This window comes from Bombus vancouverensis, chromosome 9, assembly GCF_051014615.1.
Source record: "Bombus vancouverensis nearcticus chromosome 9, iyBomVanc1_principal, whole genome shotgun sequence".
Taxonomy (NCBI): Eukaryota; Metazoa; Arthropoda; class Insecta; order Hymenoptera; family Apidae; genus Bombus; species Bombus vancouverensis.
In genome coordinates this window covers 3,818,626-3,836,403 of record NC_134919.1, presented here as the reverse complement: position 1 = coordinate 3,836,403, position 17,778 = coordinate 3,818,626, and the positions used below count along the sequence as shown (strand labels likewise).

The 17,778-nt window shown below is 41.2% G+C and overlaps 2 protein-coding genes across 2 annotated transcripts; one reads left to right on the top strand and one right to left on the bottom strand.

The window, feature by feature from the left end:
* Positions 1-174: 174 nt before the first annotated feature.
* Positions 175-3,388, bottom strand: LOC117161706 (uncharacterized). Its single transcript, XM_033343432.2, has 4 exons — positions 3,126-3,388; positions 2,236-2,422; positions 1,653-1,821; positions 175-700 (listed from the first exon to the last, which is right to left on the bottom strand). Exons 1-4 carry the CDS (start codon positions 3,246-3,248, stop codon positions 547-549), a joined length of 633 nt encoding a protein of 210 aa, XP_033199323.1. The 5' UTR covers positions 3,249-3,388; the 3' UTR covers positions 175-546.
* Positions 3,389-11,417: 8,029 nt separating this feature from the next.
* Positions 11,418-15,794, top strand: LOC117161712 (uncharacterized). The gene is made up of 4 exons (XM_033343439.2): positions 11,418-11,537; positions 11,630-11,823; positions 12,037-12,144; positions 15,540-15,794. Exons 1-4 carry the CDS (start codon positions 11,418-11,420, stop codon positions 15,673-15,675), a joined length of 558 nt encoding a protein of 185 aa, XP_033199330.1. The 3' UTR covers positions 15,676-15,794.
* The last annotated feature ends 1,984 nt before the right edge of the window (positions 15,795-17,778 follow it).

Here is a 17,778-nt window from a genome sequence, read left to right as displayed (position 1 = left end):
TTGGTAGTGGTGCGTGTACCTTTTATTAAAATTATGACGTGGATTTTAATTATGAATCATGATAAGAATAATACATTTCATAAATTAGAAATAACGTCACATAACTCGGCAACTGCTGCAATCTTTTAAATTAAACGATAGTTAAAATCACCTCGATTTTGTCAGAAGCCTGAAGGTTCAAATTCGGATTAAGTAAAATATATAATATGGATTAATAAATTGTTCCAAATTGCGCAAAGTCAAGTAAAACTCAATTAACGGAGGAGAGACTAGAAATTTGGCAAAATATTTCAATAAATAAAGAGGTTTCAAGTCATTTGAAATAATCTGACGAGGTTTCGGGGACGTCGTTTTTGCTCAGCCAACGTATATTCTGCCTCTTATCGGCGCTTAGTTCGCGTACTTCGCTGTGTGCAGAAAAAATTGCAGCACGAGACGCGATCTCGTTGATGATCAATCTTAGAGAAGAAAGGCTAGGTGAAGCGGTGTCAAGTTTATTCTTCTATCAATTAAGTCAACATATTGCAGGCGATGTTAGGCAAACGATCATTCGTAAACCTCTGTAAAGTAATCCAGAGGGCTCTCCGTACATTCCGCGAATAAATTATCGCAAGGACTGACTCCTTGTCGGCCCATAATTTCAGCAGCGTGATACACTCGATCAAAGTCAGTCCTGAAAGGCTCCGAGGTGGTCGACGGCCTGAAACGCGAACAAAATTAACCGATCGCCGTGAGGCATTTAGATTCAGGTTGATAATGGCCAAGTAATGGGAAGTTCGAGGAGCCCTAACGCACCCTCCGTGACGTTGCTCTCACAAACAGTGGAAGCAATTCATGGCCACGATTTTCATCGAAAGCGAAGTTGGCCATTAGCCTTCATCGTTTGATTTTAAAGTTACACCACTCTTAACTTTTACGAATAACGAATATTCCATTGCGTGATGATTATTAACGCGTGTTTTCCAAACTTGATTAAATGCTTTTCACAGAAATTTTGTTAGATCGTTCGCAACGTTTCCATATGAAACTGTCGCGTTTATTTTATACATTTATTTCATTTATACGTTTGTATAAAAATAATATTCGTCAAAAGTTGGCGTAATGAAAACCGAACAAAATAAATAAGCTTTAAGTAAATATATATTTAAGTACGATTATAAAAGGCAATATATCTTGCGAAAGTTTTAGCTATTTCCCTGGGGTCTCGATTATCAATTGAATCTCGATTTATCAAGGCTGTCTGGCTTCCAATTAAGCCAGTTAATCGACGACCTACCGTATTTCGTTTGATACAGAAGTAGCGATAAAAAGTGATGAAAATGATCAATATCTTTGAACAGGGATTGATAGTTAAGAATATGGAAAATTAAGTTTTGCGGTTTCTCAGGCTTTATCGACTCACGTCCAACCGACACGCTAACTTGATAATAAATTACAATCGTATCTTACACAAATAAGTTAGACCTCGATTTTCACATCGATCTACGTCTTAACACTATGCAAGTGGCACAACGTAGATCATTTCTGGTGTAAATTAATGTCCAACGAAGTACAGGAGATATGAGATAATCCACGAAGGCAGTTCCACTGCGAGAACACAATCAACCACGATACGTTCCCCGTTCCATCGTCCTTTTGGAATCGATACTCACGTGAGCAGAAGATGAACGAGCTGAGAGCTGAGACCGTGAACTCGGTTGAAAGGCGCCGCTGAGGCCTCGCAGATCGCCCTTAAAAGGCAAGCTTTGCCCGATCGCGAATCGCCGAGAACCGATTCCAGGATTTCGTAAATTTCCCATCTGTTGATGACACGTGCCACTCCTAACGACAGAAATTATTCATTGAACACGGGAACAACAGAAGAAATAATGGAGTATTAATGGAGTCGATGAGAAAGGGTATCGCATTGGAGTATAAACGCACGAATCTAAAGGACGAAGGACAAATTAAAGATTCAGACGCGAGCGCCAAAGCTTCTGATGAAAATGAGAGAAAAGCGTGTTCATCTTATCGTTAGCAGTGGTATTACTCTGCGGGTGAGTTTAATTATTAACATAAGCGTGGTTCTTTGACATTTTTCCCTTAACAAGATCTCCGACCATCTTATCTGCGTTTAACACTCGAAAGAGAGAAATCGAGATTGCAAAGAGGATTAGACGATGAAAGAAGCTGGTACTTGGCCGATGAAAAAATGCCGGAAGCGCATGGAAGCGGAAAGATGTGAGGTGCGTGTACCTTGGTGATCCGACGTTGGAGCGTCATTGCCGTCGACCTCGACACCGGGGCTGATCGATCTGTCATAGCGAACGTATGAATCCGTCAAGTAGGAGGCGTTATAGGGCAGCACGTAATTAAATTTCATCACATATCCGATAATCATGCTGACGTCGACTTCCATGGGTAAACCGAGGCCGAGGATTAACTGGAACGATTTTCAAATACACGAAGGTGTCATCGATCGTTTATAATAACCGCCAATCGAATCTCAATTGGCAGGCCCGTTCTCGTTCTCCTAGCTAGCTAGCTCGTGACATTCCAGGCAACGAAATTAGATGGGAGAAATATTACACGAATTTCAAGCCCGCGCCAGTTTGTCCGTACAGTTGCGGTATTTTTGACGATGCGCTCGCCGAAATTACTCGCTCACGATCGTTCTCTCTCGACGTTAATTTCTGCGAAATTCTGTCCATAGCTAGAACGTCGATGTTTTCTACCATTTCTGAGGCCACGTGTTCCGCGTGTTCCAGCCATTGCGATTCCCATGCAGTTACGATCGTCGATCGAATATCCAATTCCGCGATTGAATCGCCACCGATCGTGACGTGCACCGTGCAATTACAGATAATTGTATCGCGATTGCCTGTATGAAGCGTCTATCGAGCTGTCACAAGAGGGACACCGTTGTGTCTTTAGAAACGTACGAGACTCTGTCTCCATATTCTCTCCCTCCACCGGCCACACTTTCACTGTTCCACGCGCCCTATGTGTATCGCTTAAACAATTAGCAATCGATATCCAATTAGAATCGCGAGTGCAATTAAACGTGTAGGTTTGACTGCAGAGACGATTCCAATATCGATACAACTATATATATATATATATATATATATATAATGATATATTACCTGCACTTTGGTTGGCGCTACGTTGCTCGGCGGCGGGAACACCAAATATCTTTTGTCTCGTACGAAACTCGATCCAGAATGGTAACACGTAGACAGAAGCGAGATGAGCAAGAAACACCGCATGGTGACCGTTCGAGAAGATCGTAGTGAATGTCCGTGGAACTTTTGAGAGGTGTATAATCGAAGAGGCAGGTGGCGAGAGCTCGTTAATAGGTACAATTAGTTCGTTATCGCGAGTTAGGCAAATAATGAACCGGCCTCGATCGTGGTAAGCGACCGCAGTCAACTGAATGGACAGCTTGAAACTGAAACTGCGCCGGTTGCACATTGCTCCTAGTGAAATTAATGCGACCATCAATTTCCATCGATGGATTCACGACTCTCATGTTCGCTGGATTCCGAATCTTCGGAGCGTAACTGCGATTGACGCGGATGCAACGTCGTTAATGGACTGAAGAAGAATTACAGTGTGCGATGGCATTCGTTTTATCTGTGGAGATCGGAAGTTTGGAAGGACCTGCACGTGTGTCTAATTATTTGCATCGAGAAGATGATTGAAAAAGGACTAGTGGATTTACGGTAAATGTATTGGGTTGGCATTATGTGTTAATGACTAAATCCGAAATCACTTAGTTGCCAACCCAATATGTAGCACATGTACAAAACGTTTTGAAATTTCATTAATATCGTAATGAAACGCGAGTATCGTAAATATATCGTGTAAATATATAAACCAATTTGAAAATACATATACATGTATAGAAGTTAGAAAATATTTATTGCGATTATACACTTCGAAGAGAATACCAAAGATTTTGAACAGTCAATTCTTTATTATATTGACGTATTAAACAATAAAATAACGAAATAATGAGAGTTGTGTAAATAGGATCATATTGGAAAACGTAATTTATGTATTGTCTTATCGAGTTCAAAGTATTTTTGTAAATGTATTTTTTAGGACAGTATATCAGAATATGTAAGAAGAAATGACTGAAAAAGTATTAAACAAATCCTTCAAATTCCTTCTTATACTCGTAATGTCAAGAAAATAAAAGTCAGTTGTGTAGATCGATCGAAAAAAATTGCAAATAAAACGTTAGGTTGACACATTGTTGGACTTGGGTTAAATATGTCATAATATTCGGTGAGATGATCTTTCCCACTAATTATATGTTTCAGATCACTGATCATACTGTATATTAATTTCTCGCTACATACAAGTACAGCAAGTTTTATTATTCTATGTAAATTTCAAGTTCGAATTTTATATTGTTAAATCTCGACTATTTCCATCAAACCGAATTAAATGATATATAACGCGTTAACAATGTAATCTACTTTTCCTTTTCCATCTTCAAAAGTGGTTGTTCGAACGAAACGTTAGTCAGCACGCACGTGCAAACCCTTCCAGATACGACAGATTAAATGATATTCATCGCGTACCATAAGAAAACCATACGAGCTACTGGTCGATCGGAAAACTGCAATGGAGCGTTATTAATGATCGAGCGAAACGAATTCAAACGTTATTTCTTGCCGAAGATCGTTAAGATAAGATACGAAAGCCTGGTTTAAGTGGATTTAAATGCGCGGAAATCCAGGGTTATCTTCGATTCGCATTAACTCGCGAATATCCCCTTTCGGCCATCTTGCCACAATTGTATCGTCACGTTCACACGACATTTGCATTATTTTCGTATTATGGGCGGTCTCGTGCACGCCGGACTCTCCAGTGCGACGATAAATCTTCTTAACAACGGGCCGTAGAGACGCCAGCGAGAAGAATATATCCTCCTCGAAGCAAAGCACCCTGGGGATTGATTCGGACCAGCCGCTGAGAATTGCCGCGAATATAAACGGTGGCCTCGGTGCATGAAAACTAGCTGGCTAATGAGTGGAGAAAAACGCGGCTATGAAAAGTGATTATACAGAGAATAGAAGAAAAGAGATCGACTCCTCTTTCTCTTTTACAGACTCACTCTCTCTCTCTCTCTCTCTCTCTCTCTCTCTCTCTCCTCGACGCTTATTTCCTCTTTGAATAGGAGGCCGCCTGATTCCGAGCGGCTTGCAAATATCGGCTGATAGCAGTGAAAGCTGCGAGGGCAAAGAGGAAATACGTGCTAGGAAGAAAGAATCGGATTTTGCGGATCAGATGGCCCGATGGCTCGTTCTACTTGTTACGAAGGCCGTGTGCGAATATCTGACAGCAATCATTTGCTATAAGAAAGATGAAAACTGCTTGTTTGGGAATCGGACCACGTTGCTGGATGGAATTATCGAATTTCGTTTCCATCGATGGATGAAAACATCGAGAAATCGTTTTCAAGGGGTTGAACATATTTCATCGACCGGTAACTGCGGTTCATTCGTCTTCCCACAGGCCAATGAATGCTTTCACGTCTGCGAGGCTGGTTTATTTCGGCGACAATTTATTCGCATCTGGGTAGGAAACCGGAAAAATAGCGACACACTTCATCCACTGATTCCTCGTTTCTTCTCTGTCTCAGGAAATAGTTATTCTCCGTTGAATTCGGTAACGATATAGGTGCGAAATTCCTTGTTCCACCGATCCATGAACGAACTTAAACCGCTAGAATTGAAACGATAAATTTGCGCAACTCGCTATTATGTCGAGATACCGTAATCGTTACTTGAAAACGCTCGAATAGTTATCGCATGCTGTATACTGACTTATCTCAATTATAGCTCAGATTCTTCTCTTAAGTATATGTAACAGGTCTAAGTGCTTGATGTTAATCATCGTAATTGTACGAAAGGAACTGCCTGTACAATGTTCCAAAGCTATCCGGTTATTTCTGCCCCTGTAATATTGTGTTGGCAACTAAGCGATTGCGGATTTTGTCATTAGGTGGTAGTCAATAGTTCCAAGATTATACAGATCATACAGAAGTTACATGTAGAAACAATGCAAGGTAGAGGCGACTTGCATCATAGAGCCTTTAAAAAATATTATTTATTTCGTAATTGATATTTCTTAATAAATATGGAGCACTGCTTGTAGAATTGATACTCGACATCGAGACGATGAAGAAAGTTTAGATGCACAAGTGACGGATGAGGCATATCTTTCAAATTCCTATATTATAATTAAAAATTAGTAGGAACTATGTTAATTAGACGATAGAACGTTCTTTCATTGACCTCTGTTACTCGTTCCATCGACCTATATTTCTAGAACATCCTTGTAATCTTCGATCAAACTGGATCATTGATTCGAAGTTTTCATATACCGAAATCCTTTTTCGAAATACGCATATGCTAATGCGATTATCATGGCTTCCGTTATCTTCATTCGCCGAGAAAATGTAGCTTTAATAATTACCAAACAGGGTAATGAATTCACTTGAGCGTTCGAATAACAACCATCAGAAGCGAAGTAGTTTTAATTCGACCATTCAGAATTTCGCGTATCGAAGCTGCTCAACAACGGCGAATTTCCAGCTATTCGTTTATTATCCGAGATGAGGAGGGATCGGTCAGGACAGGGCCACGCAGTTGGTTTATTGTGAATATCTGTTTAAAATGTGTGTGCGAATCGTAATTTCGACGCGCTTTTGAACAGATTTCCCGTGGTCTCTGAGAGCCGGCCGAGGGCACGTTACATCTCTATCATTAAAATTAGAATAGTCGACGCTCAGAGGAAATTACAGACCGTCGGAACTTCGTAGCGGGCGAATACCCGACGAAAATCTAACGAGCTGCCCGGACGCGAAACACAGTCCCGTTGGATTCGCCGAAAATTTTTCTCAGTCACATTCGCTACTTTAAAGCGTTCCTTTTTCTTTATTTCTTTCATCTTCCTTCATTTTCTCCGAATCGAACGAATAAAATGAAATTTTCACGGTGATCGTACGATTTGCGGCTATCTGTTCTCGTCTGATAAAAATCTGGGAACCGATAGAAGAACAATCGATGGAGCAACGAAAGAAACGGATTGAAATTTTGTGAAATCATCCTTTGCGAACCCTTCCGCAGAATATTCCATGAAACGGCTGCATTTTTCTGCGAAACGAAGGGCTTTCTATCGAAAATTCTTCGCCAATGATATATCAAATATACATATCCAAGACACATGACAAATAATATTAATACGTTGGAGGTGTAGAAATTTCTCACGTTTAGTGTCCCGCCGATACGATGATCTAATAAATCGCCGTTGAAATTCATCGACACGCAAGAAGCATCGAATTCAATTATTCTCGGCAGAAGAAGAGAAAAAGAGGATATTAATTCATGGAAGCTTTTTACATGGATTATGTAAATCGAATTTTATCGCTCGTTTGGATATCTGGCATCTTTAAAACTCGCTGAATGATGCGAGGCGCTCGACGAGCTGCCATGAAATTTATAAAATAGCTTCGATTATCGCGCATCGAATTAGCAAATAATAGCTTCACACTCGTTTAGACGTTCGATATTTTCTATCGGAATTCAAACCTGAGTTTTCTCTCTAAACCAACGAAAGAGATGGCGAGAAAAATGTGAAAAGCGTAACGAATAATGCTTCGCGGAATTCAATAAATATCGATAAAATGAAATCAAAAATGGCTAGGATAAAAACTGAGCGAGAAGAAGAACGCTGAAAAGAAGAGCGAACAATTTTTCCACAGGAACCGATGCAAATTCCATTCGGAAATTACAACTTATAATTGTACTTACAAATTGGAAACCGATTATTTTTACTGCTATGGCGATCCATTATTCATATGTTCGCGGTGCTAACAGAATGGTCTACGGAATGACGTGGGATTTAAAAAGTAAAGGGGTAAAGGCGAGATCTCCGAGCCTCGTGTTTCTACCGATTTTCAGGACATCGTTTTTCCACGATCCAATCTAAATTTCGTATTCCTCGAGTTGCGTCTCAAGGCGCCAAGGAAATGGCAAATCTTTTCGGCAGTCGTGCCATTCGTTTCAAGGACCATACTCGAAGGAATCCGACTTTAATCGTGGCCTATTACGAACAGGAAATCTCGTCGATTTGTCTCGGTAGTGAACTTATTATTAATTTCAAGAAACACGTGACAGGATCTATAAAGGGAAGTTTGCAGCAACGTTGAATGGCTACTGCGGCGTATAGTAGATAGAACGGAAATAGTGAAACAGTTTACTGAACGATGGTAGTCGGTGGTGGAAAAAAGAAGAACATCGACACGGCGGCGCTCTGTCCCCGTAAAAAGGTAACAGACGCATCTGCAGTGAATAGGCACTTCGTCCTGAGGAGAAACAATCGTCTCTGACCTGTTTGTGAAAACGGAAAAGTGTCGCTATATGTCATGCACGAGCGGTCGATGCACGAGGAATAAACGTTTCTGGAGCAAAACAACGAGAAGGAAATACAAAAGGGTCGCAAGGTGGCAGGAGAGATATTCAGGCGCCTCCGTTTTTTCGTCCCTAACAATCGCGAGATATTCAAACTTGGAACCGTGGCGGAGGATACTACGTACGACACTAAATTAATAATTATGAACTTTGTAAAATTTCTTCGAGTCTAACTTTCAGAACCTTAGCGACTGCAAGTGCTTTCGGAATAAATGTACAGTACATTGTACAAAACGAGTAATTGTGTATATTGATGCGTTGCGTCGTTCCGTGCATTTTCAACGAAAATTCAGCCATATATATCGGCAATCACTTAGTTGCCAACTCAATATATTGGAAATACACAAATAATTCTACAGTTCTGTAATTTAACATGATGTTGTAACTTGAAATAAAACATAACGTTCGACGCTTATAAACGCCAACTATTTTATTCCATATTAACTTTTGAAAGTATAATACTTTTCATCGTATCTTAATATTCTACGACAGCCTCGATGAAGAGGAAAATCACCCAGCGCACCTTTCTCTTCGTAATTTCCTGATTAAATCATATTCTGCCGAAAGCAAGCAAGTGTCCACGTTCTTTTGAGCGATGGTGTTATTACATTATAATTTTTACTATTATATATATTAGTTGGCAATATACCGAGCATCACTATTGCGCCTACTTTCGTAAGTTTGCAAATATTCTAACTTCGTTCGTTCAAATCACCGTATGCATATCTCGCGATGAATAAAGATGAAGTAAATAGATAAATAAACGAAAGAACTTGATTGACCCTATAGTTTTAATCAAGTCGGGAGTTATTTGACTTTTTTCATCGGTCACACACAAACGCTGCGTCGAACGTATTTTTCACCCTCTTTCGTTCGACGTCCTCGTTTGTGATTAAACTCGCCAGTGCCTTTCCTTTGAGACGCATTCGCGTTTGTCACCCACTTTGACACACAACTTACATGGAAACAATATACTAAATCAATTGTAGACAAAATACGGATAAAAAGAAGACAGATGTACTGGCTAAATAGTCGAAACTCTAAACTCAGCATAGAAAATAAACTAAAAATCTGCAAAACGATAATAAAACCAATCTGGATGTACGGAATACCATTATGGGGGACAGCAGCAATGAACCACATAAATAAACTAGAGTCGCTACAATCGAAGGTACTGAGAACAATAGTAAACGCCCCACGGTATGTCAGAAACGAGGATATACGCAAAGACTTAAAAATACCAACGGTCAAAAAAGAAATCGGCAACACATCCAAACCAGCTGGCTGCTGAATCGAGCAAAACTCTCATAGAAAGAAGATTAAAAAGAAAACACCCCACTGACCTCGCTAAAGAAATAAAATAGTCAAACTCGAAGATGGTATCCCGCGGGGGGTAGCTATCCACATGTTATTTAGCAATTAAGTTAGAAAAATTTACCAAATGTCCAGCTGGACAAATTGTAAAGTACAGATTAAATTGTTGAAAATTGTGGATCTTAATCGCCGAAATAAAAGTAAAGGAACACTAAGATTACACTTAGAATTTAGATTAAAGTAGTTTTAGATTTATTTAATAAACGATTTGCAGGATCTTCATCGATATACATTTGCACGCGTCTCAACACTCTCTTTGTCTCACCATCTTCTATACCACATTACCAACAGAACAGTTACATTCATCTGTTTTTCGAGACGCTGTGCACACACATACTTCCATGTACTCATATTCACATACGTGTGTCACTGCCACGCGCCTAATCTAGTCTAGCACAGAAAATTATACATATCTCAATATAAATAATAAAAAAAAACATTTGTCGCGTATTTATTATCGCATCCTGACGGTTAAACGGACTTAGGTGGAGAACGGCTCGTTGCCGGTGTGATGCGTGTGTATTGATGTAAACGAGCAGAAGAATTAAAAACAGGAAATAGTCCCAGTAAAGTGGGCTCATTTACGTATGCATGGTTAAAGCACAGCAGCATTTCCAGCCGGCGTAACCCTCTCGTCTCTTGCTTTTTTTCACCAGCCACGCCAACGCTAAAATCGGTGAAGTTTTTTAATCACCGCCACCCCAGGCCGCCACGATATCTGAGGTGGAGAATTGTAATCGCATTTGAAAACCGTGCCACCGTCCGCTAATGTGGCCGGCAACGCGTAAAAACTTTTGGCTAACTTTGGAAAGCTTGACACCGGAACAACAGTGGAAAATATCGCTGGCGGTGAGTCGACAAGAACGAAATTCCATCGTGAAATTTAGTGGAAACTGATGCTAATGAAGCTTTAAGCACAACGACGTTCTTGAGTCTATACGATTCAATGACAGTTTATTCGAAATATCGACTATTACAGATCAAACTTCTGTTTCTCCTTCTACATTCGTCCAGCAGTTCCATCTTCGTGAGTTCGCATGTAATTATCGTTAATAATCACGAATATCGTTAACGAAGGAACCGGTTTGTGCGGAGAAAATGAACCGAGAGGAAGTTGCAGAACGTCAGACTTGCGTCTTCTCTGCGAGCCTACGGTTAAGTGTCCTCGGAAATGTCGACCCATCGGCAAGAACTTCTGTACGTTCAATAATTAAACCGATTATCGTTCGTTAACGGATCCATCCAAGCGAGTTCGCGCATTAGAACTTCTTAAAGAGAATTAAACGATCTTCACCGTCTTCCGACTTCGCCCGTTGAATTTTCATCCGGCCGACGAAAGGAGCTTCAATTTCGTTCAGCGCCTGTTCATTTGTAATGTTAATCAGGTCTCGTGCGATTCGCGATAGCCGCGGTACAACGTAGGGACGTTAGAAATCGGTCGAGAAAGTTTTCCGTACTTCTTTCGATCTCTATCTGTCGTATCCCGCAGCCACTTTGATATATCGTGAAAATTGTTTTACGAGCAACGTGCACGGTTTACCAGTCTGAAGCAAAGTCTTCTTTTACAGCCCCTTGATGCTCAATCTGCTGGTGATATTCCATCCGACTGGTTCGAGACTCCAAAATTCGGAGTTGGCGGAGATACTTCATCGACCCATCCGGTCCTTCACGTTCCCGGAAGAAAGTACCGCAGGTGTGAGTGTCAGAGTAGCAGTGGACAATAAGAAATTATCGATTCGCGCGAAGGAAGAATCGAGTTAAAAGTGATAAACGTGTTCTTCTTGAAGCTGTTCGTCGCGCTAGCGATACCGCTGGAGGAGCCATACAAATCGATTTCCATAGCCGATTTCTTCGAGGCGACTTACAGCCTGCCAACGAACGCCAGCGATGAGAAACTCTGGCTGTATACCGACGATCGAAGAAGGAAGAGAAGCTTGGACAGAGCTACGCTTTATCAAGCTGTAAAGAATAAGTTCGTCAAGTGAGTTCGAAATTAATTACACTGAGAGGTTATTGTATTCGTCTACAGACTGTGCTGTAGAGTTTTTCGTAGTTCGGAAAGTAAAAGATAAAAATGTAGAGCAGAGTAGAGAAAAATATAGGTGCACGCGGATGCTGACCCAGAAGTCGTAGTAGGTCAGCCACGGACGGTCTTATTTTATTTTTCACTTTGCTCTGCTGACTTTCTGCACAGCTACGGATATCAGGGTCACGAATGCCTGCTGAGGGCCATTTGCGAAACTTCGGAGCACTACCTGAGACATAACGGACTCATTGGTGACATTCTGCACGTGATCTTCACGTAAGTTCCTCCGTTAGCTTTTACGTCACACAGCAGCCCTCGTCTCTCATAATCATCCAGTCGAATTGCTTCCATTCGTCCTTCCTAATCTGTCCTTCAACCTGCCTGTAGATTCCTTTAAGCTCGCCGTTAATTCGGTTAAGGTAATTTTCCTACTTGCAAATTTCATCTTCGTCGTCTCTTTCTAATTCCATTCTGCCTCGATGACAAAGTTTAACGCAGGTGAACAATTAACTTAATAAGTAGATAGACATTAGCAATTTTCACGAGAGACAACCCCTTCAAAGTCGAAACGGAACGGAATTAGCAAGAGAACCTTGTGCCGCTTTGCAAAGTTCAATTAACCCGACGTTCGAAATTACGGAAAATTCCAGCTCTCAAAAAACGGCGCGTACATCATTTTCAAGCCGCGAATCCGACCGCCAGAGATCGAAAAGATCGCCATCCACGTTTCCAGAGAAAAGATGGAACTTGGTACTGGCAGGGGCCATTGTTCGCGCAGAGTATAATGCGCTAAAGGATCCAGCTGGAAATTTCGTCGGCGCGACCTCGTTTCGCGCTGCGAAAAAAAGAGCCAGGCCTTTTTTCGGCCAGTCCAAGGCGGCGCAAATTGGAGTAGATACACAAACCGTGTAGGAAAGCAAATTTGGTTTAGCTTTCTCGCTTCTCGACGGCATGCCAGCTTCTTCTTCTGTACGCGTGCACGTCGCACACGCTGGCTACCGTTGCATGCATTTTCCCGTGTGTGTTACGTGGCTGATGCATGTCGGCTCGTGGGCGGATAAACTGTCGAGCCAGGGACGTATGAATAAAAAAGACGGCCCGCAGGCGGCCGTGACGCCGCATTGTCGTCGTCCTCGGCCGCCGACGATATCCTCGCCGTCGTGAAAATTCTACGCGGTTTACCTCTACCCACCGAGTCGAGAAAATGGACTGGCTCGGAACCAGGAAAACGCTGTACCAAATGTATGCCTCGTCCTCGTCGTTATTTCATCTCCGACGATTTCGCCTCGTTCAATTTTCAAGATTATAATCGATACGTGATTCGTTCTTCAAACAAAATCGAATCGCTATGCGGTTAGTTAAAAAAGAGAGAACAGCTGTTTCGGACAGATTTCGTGAAATCTGGGTCAATATTGACACGGGTATTGAAGCTTTCGAATTAGCTGCACCATATTCAACAAGCTTTTGAGTTTCTGTATGCTCGTCTTTCTTCCAGAAAAATGTCCCCGACATTGTCGGCGATGTATTCCATTTTGCGCGTTTCTCGAGCTCTACGTGAGGAACTTGAGAAACTCGTCTGAAACGTAGAACGTTTCTGAGTTTCCAATTCCACTCTGACGTCTTTGGATTTTTCTTCAGCGAAAGGACGCAGCGACGATTAATGCTACTACCAGAGGGATCTAAATGATAAATTTGTCGTTTTTCGTGGTACGAAGATATATTTTGGATAATTTCCCTTCAACCTTTGCTTGTTCCTTCGCGTTATAATTTTTCATAACTTTCCTTTCCATTCCTTTGCTTCAATTTCTTCGATTTGCTCTTCGTTTGATTCGATCAATGTTTTTGTTTACTTCGGTCTGAGTCTAGTTCGGCTTAGCAATTTTCTATTTGTTCTTTACGTCAAGTTTACGTTATGTTTCTTCATAGATGTTTCCATTCTAACTTTTTGTCGTTCGGTCGATTTCTTTTATATTTTAGTCGCCGGTAGTTTTAATGCTAAACAAGGGACCGAAATGTATATGGTGATAGTGTTTGCCAGGCAAAACGCAAACAGCGAATGGAAAAGTCCGCGAAGGATGTTCACAGGGGTGAATAAAAATTGCAAATGAACTACGTTTTTCCGTTGAAGTTGTTATCGCGTTAGTGGAAGCGTTGTCCTCCTTGAAAGTCCTTTCACACGGTCTCACGGGTAATTTGAGAAAATGGAACTGGCTAAGGCGACATGAAAGAATCATAGGGACAGCTTGTTTGCCTTCCAGCTGCGAACGAGGTGTTATTAAACTCGCTCCGGTTCTCGTCACTTTCAAATAAAAACACAACTGCGCGTATACAAATTGCTCCGATCAGTGATACTGATCGACGTTCGAAAAATAAGCAAAGGAAATTGCAAGAAACGTATCGATTTCTTCGAAACAAGGACTTTCCAGATTCAAGATTCGTAGGATCAAGAACAACAGTTACTTCAATTTTCTATATTCCTTTCTATTCAAAAGAAGAGACGATGCTCCCAGATTGCATGGAACGTTCAAACAGCGACTACAATTTATTGTCTTTACAAATCAAGGAAGAAAGAATTGCGCGTATTTTACAATAAATTCGAGAAAAGAAAAGAGTTCGCTTGGAAGGAACCACGAACGAGTCGTTTCGACTCTCCTCGCTCTGATAACGAAATTATATTGTTTTTCACCTCGTATCTCCGGCAGGACGGAGCAATAAAACGGAAGAAGAGCGAGGCCAGCTAAACGCGTGCTTTCCCTCTTCCTCCAGTCATCCCGATTCGAAATAAGAGGGGACAGCAGCCGAAATAAAAGCGCAATGAAAACGGCCCGAACGTTCGTGACTTTTTACGAGCACGCGAGATATGCACGACATATTGTCGTGTTCGTTTGCTCGGCTCGCGGAATCATCTTCTAGCTGGCAGGAGAAAACGGTCAGGTAGTAAGAAAAAGGGAGGGATTCTTGGAAATTCCGGTTAGTCCTGTCCAATTTTTTCACCATCTTGTCAGTCTTGTCATCCTCGTTTTAAGAAAAACTATCGACTCTGAGAAGACTCGCAACTCATCGACTGACTCAGAGATTTGTAATTTCGATTTTCGAAAATCTCGGAAAATATTTTAAGATATTAGGTTGCCCGAAAAGTGTCTTTCTTCTACAGACACGTCTTTTACAACGACGCATCTTTATACAGACATGAAACCTAATCTTTCCTTATAGAACGAAAGAAACTTTTCGGACGACCTAATATAAGGATAAATTTAAGGTATACAAAAGAATAAAAAAGAATAATTTGAAGGTATAAGATCGGAAGTAGATTCAGACGTTTCTAGTCGACCTGGTTACCGAATTCAGTTTACAACGCGTCTATCACCTGTCCTAACAAAACTATAATATTTGAATTCTTTTCTTTTTTTTTTCTTTCTATTCTGCAACCCTCGTTTCGAACGACCGAGAAAAGTTTCATGAGATAACGCGGGTAACAGTCGTTGGCCGGCTCTTTAAATTGGCTCGTGCAAAGAATCGTATGATACCTGAACAATTTAATGGCCGTCTGTTAACGAGTCGACCAACGGTACGCTAGACCTTGTTATCGCGCCGAGGTATCATGGCATAGAGAAAAAAGGAAAAGCTTCTTATTATCGTGCAGATGTATGTACCAGTCGATGTTTTTTCAGACCAACAAGCTCGCGACACGAGCCACTACCGCGGGATATTCTTCAAGCCGAAGTGGTTGGACGTAATGGAAGCTGCTCTAAGTACCGACCGCAATGCCCCGTGGGACTCTTCGACTTGATTGGAGTCCTCGTTTGAACTCTGAAAAACCACTGCGATGCAACGCCGCTTGCACTTCGATCGGATAAACAGTTCGATTTTATGCTCGTACTCGGTGTCGTTCCAGCGCTTCGATTACTATGAATATCATACAATTTAACGGATTGATCGTTTTACGTGCTACTTTCCTCCAACAAAGAATTTATTTTAAGCTCGCGAGAATACTGTAAGAATGAATATTCTTATAAATGTAATCCTATGCGCATATACTCCCGTTAATAAACATTACAGCCTCCGATGATTTAGTGTAAATCATGATGATACTCGATACAGTAGAACCGCATTTATCTGAACTTGGACAAATATAACAGTTTCTGTAATTGGTAAATACGAGTAAATACGAATTCTTCCGTTTCCCCCCTAATTATTTTTCGTTTCTGTTCAGATAGGCAAATTCAATTGATTAATCGAACTCTGTCTACGATTTCGTTTCGACAAATGCAGTTCGAACAGACGAAGTTATTAGCGATCCTAAACTCTTGAACACTTGCATTGAAGAAGTAAATCTCGGAAATCGTCTACGACTGTCAAACAGATTCTTAACGATTCGCGGCATTGTACATTTCTGAGATTTTGTCTGAAATTCGTCTGTCTATGTGAAGGATCGTTTAACTGCAGAACCGAAAACAACGGACGAAAGAAATGACTATCGTAGGGACGCCGCTGTTATTGTCGTGACAATACGAAGCCCTAAAAGTATCTCAGGTAACACTATCGCGGATATATGGCGGCAATTTATCATCTCCGACTAAGGTGCGAGAATGAAACAGACAGGACGCGGTGTCATCGAATTATCTTCGGTGAAAAATCTACTTATACATGTGCGCGTAATTACCCAACGATCGTAAGCCTGAGGCGTGCTTGGAAACCGACCATCATTGTTCCCATAACGTGGTCGAGAATTATTTGCTAAGGTTTTCCATCGAATTAAACCGCATTTGCAAGTTTTATGCAGACGTAGAGGGCAAATCCTTATAGCTAATATCGAGCAAAGTTTATGAAGGAGCATAGGAAAAAAAGTTGGAGTCCCAATACGTAGGCCAACAGGCTTTATGCCGGAAGTTGGTAAAACCAGCTGAATTTTATAGCTGCTATGGGTGTGAAGTCCACGAGAATTTCGACACAGGCGGAAGTAAAGCCGGATATTTTACAACGGCAACTTCCACAGAACTTTCGCCAAGTTTCATTAGGAATTTAAGGGCTAGAGTGCTTAAGCATACATGCACACGAGTTCCAACGCTCGGCTTCGATCTTACCGCGCGCATACTAGTTGCTAATTTCCCTAATTTCTTATCGTCTGAACAATACTCGCGCGTAAATCACTGCAAATTCATTTCGAAAGGGTAAAATTACGCCGATCGTCGATACGTTTAATCAGTGCACCATGGCGAATGATTTATTTGCTTCTGTTTATCGCGTATGGATTAGAACGACGTTCCAGAGCAGTTGAACTCACAGTCTATAGATGTAACTTCATCCGGTAAAATCAGGATCAGAGGTCTCGTAATCTGGCAAATCGGAATTTCCATTCGCCGAGAATTCCATGCTAGCCAACTGGGACATTGATCGCGTCAATGAGTTTCCCTCTCCGGGCTTATTGTTAGTTATTACGCTATCGAAGCTTCCACGCGTGTTTGTAGCTCGATTAGAAACTTAACACGGATGGACTCGATCTCTGTCGCAAGATTTTGCCCATGAGCCATTCTCAGAACGCGTCGCGTTAAATACGTCGCTGATGTCACAGAGCCATAAATTAGCGATAGAAAAACCAAGAGGGTCTAACTAACATCCAGCAGGTCATCGAAACAACAACGTAGAGATTTTATAAGAGAATAATAGACGCACAATGTTTTTTTGTTTTATATTAGTTTATTGAATTATGCAGGAATATAATAATAGAAATATAACGAAATGAATCGTACCTAATTCAATAAAGTAATATAAAACAGAAATTGTTGTCCATTTATTATCATCTTATAAAACGAAAGAAACTTTTCGGACAACCTAATATATGAACCTTCCTAAAATCAGCTCTTGACATTCTCGGTTCTAACACTCTGAACCGTCACTCTGTTGGATTCG

What these genes read in the sequence shown, in the direction of transcription:
- LOC117161706 (XM_033343432.2), bottom strand. Translation starts at nt 3,248, where the DNA reads ATGCGGTGTTTCTTGCTCATCTCGCTTCTGTCTACGTGTTACCATTCT. An exon ending in TCCAACGTCGGATCACCAAG is followed by an intron (nt 1,822 to 2,235) that starts GTACACGCACCT and finishes TTCTGTCGTTAG; the next exon opens with GAGTGGCACGTGTCATCAAC. An exon ending in CTCGTTCATCTTCTGCTCAC is followed by an intron (nt 701 to 1,652) that starts GTGAGTATCGAT and finishes TTCGCGTTTCAG; the next exon opens with GCCGTCGACCACCTCGGAGC.
- LOC117161712 (XM_033343439.2), top strand. Translation starts at nt 11,418, where the DNA reads ATGCTCAATCTGCTGGTGATATTCCATCCGACTGGTTCGAGACTCCAA. An exon ending in CGGAAGAAAGTACCGCAGGT is followed by an intron (nt 11,538 to 11,629) that starts GTGAGTGTCAGA and finishes TTCTTCTTGAAG; the next exon opens with CTGTTCGTCGCGCTAGCGAT. An exon ending in ATTCTGCACGTGATCTTCAC is followed by an intron (nt 12,145 to 15,539) that starts GTAAGTTCCTCC and finishes ATGTTTTTTCAG; the next exon opens with ACCAACAAGCTCGCGACACG.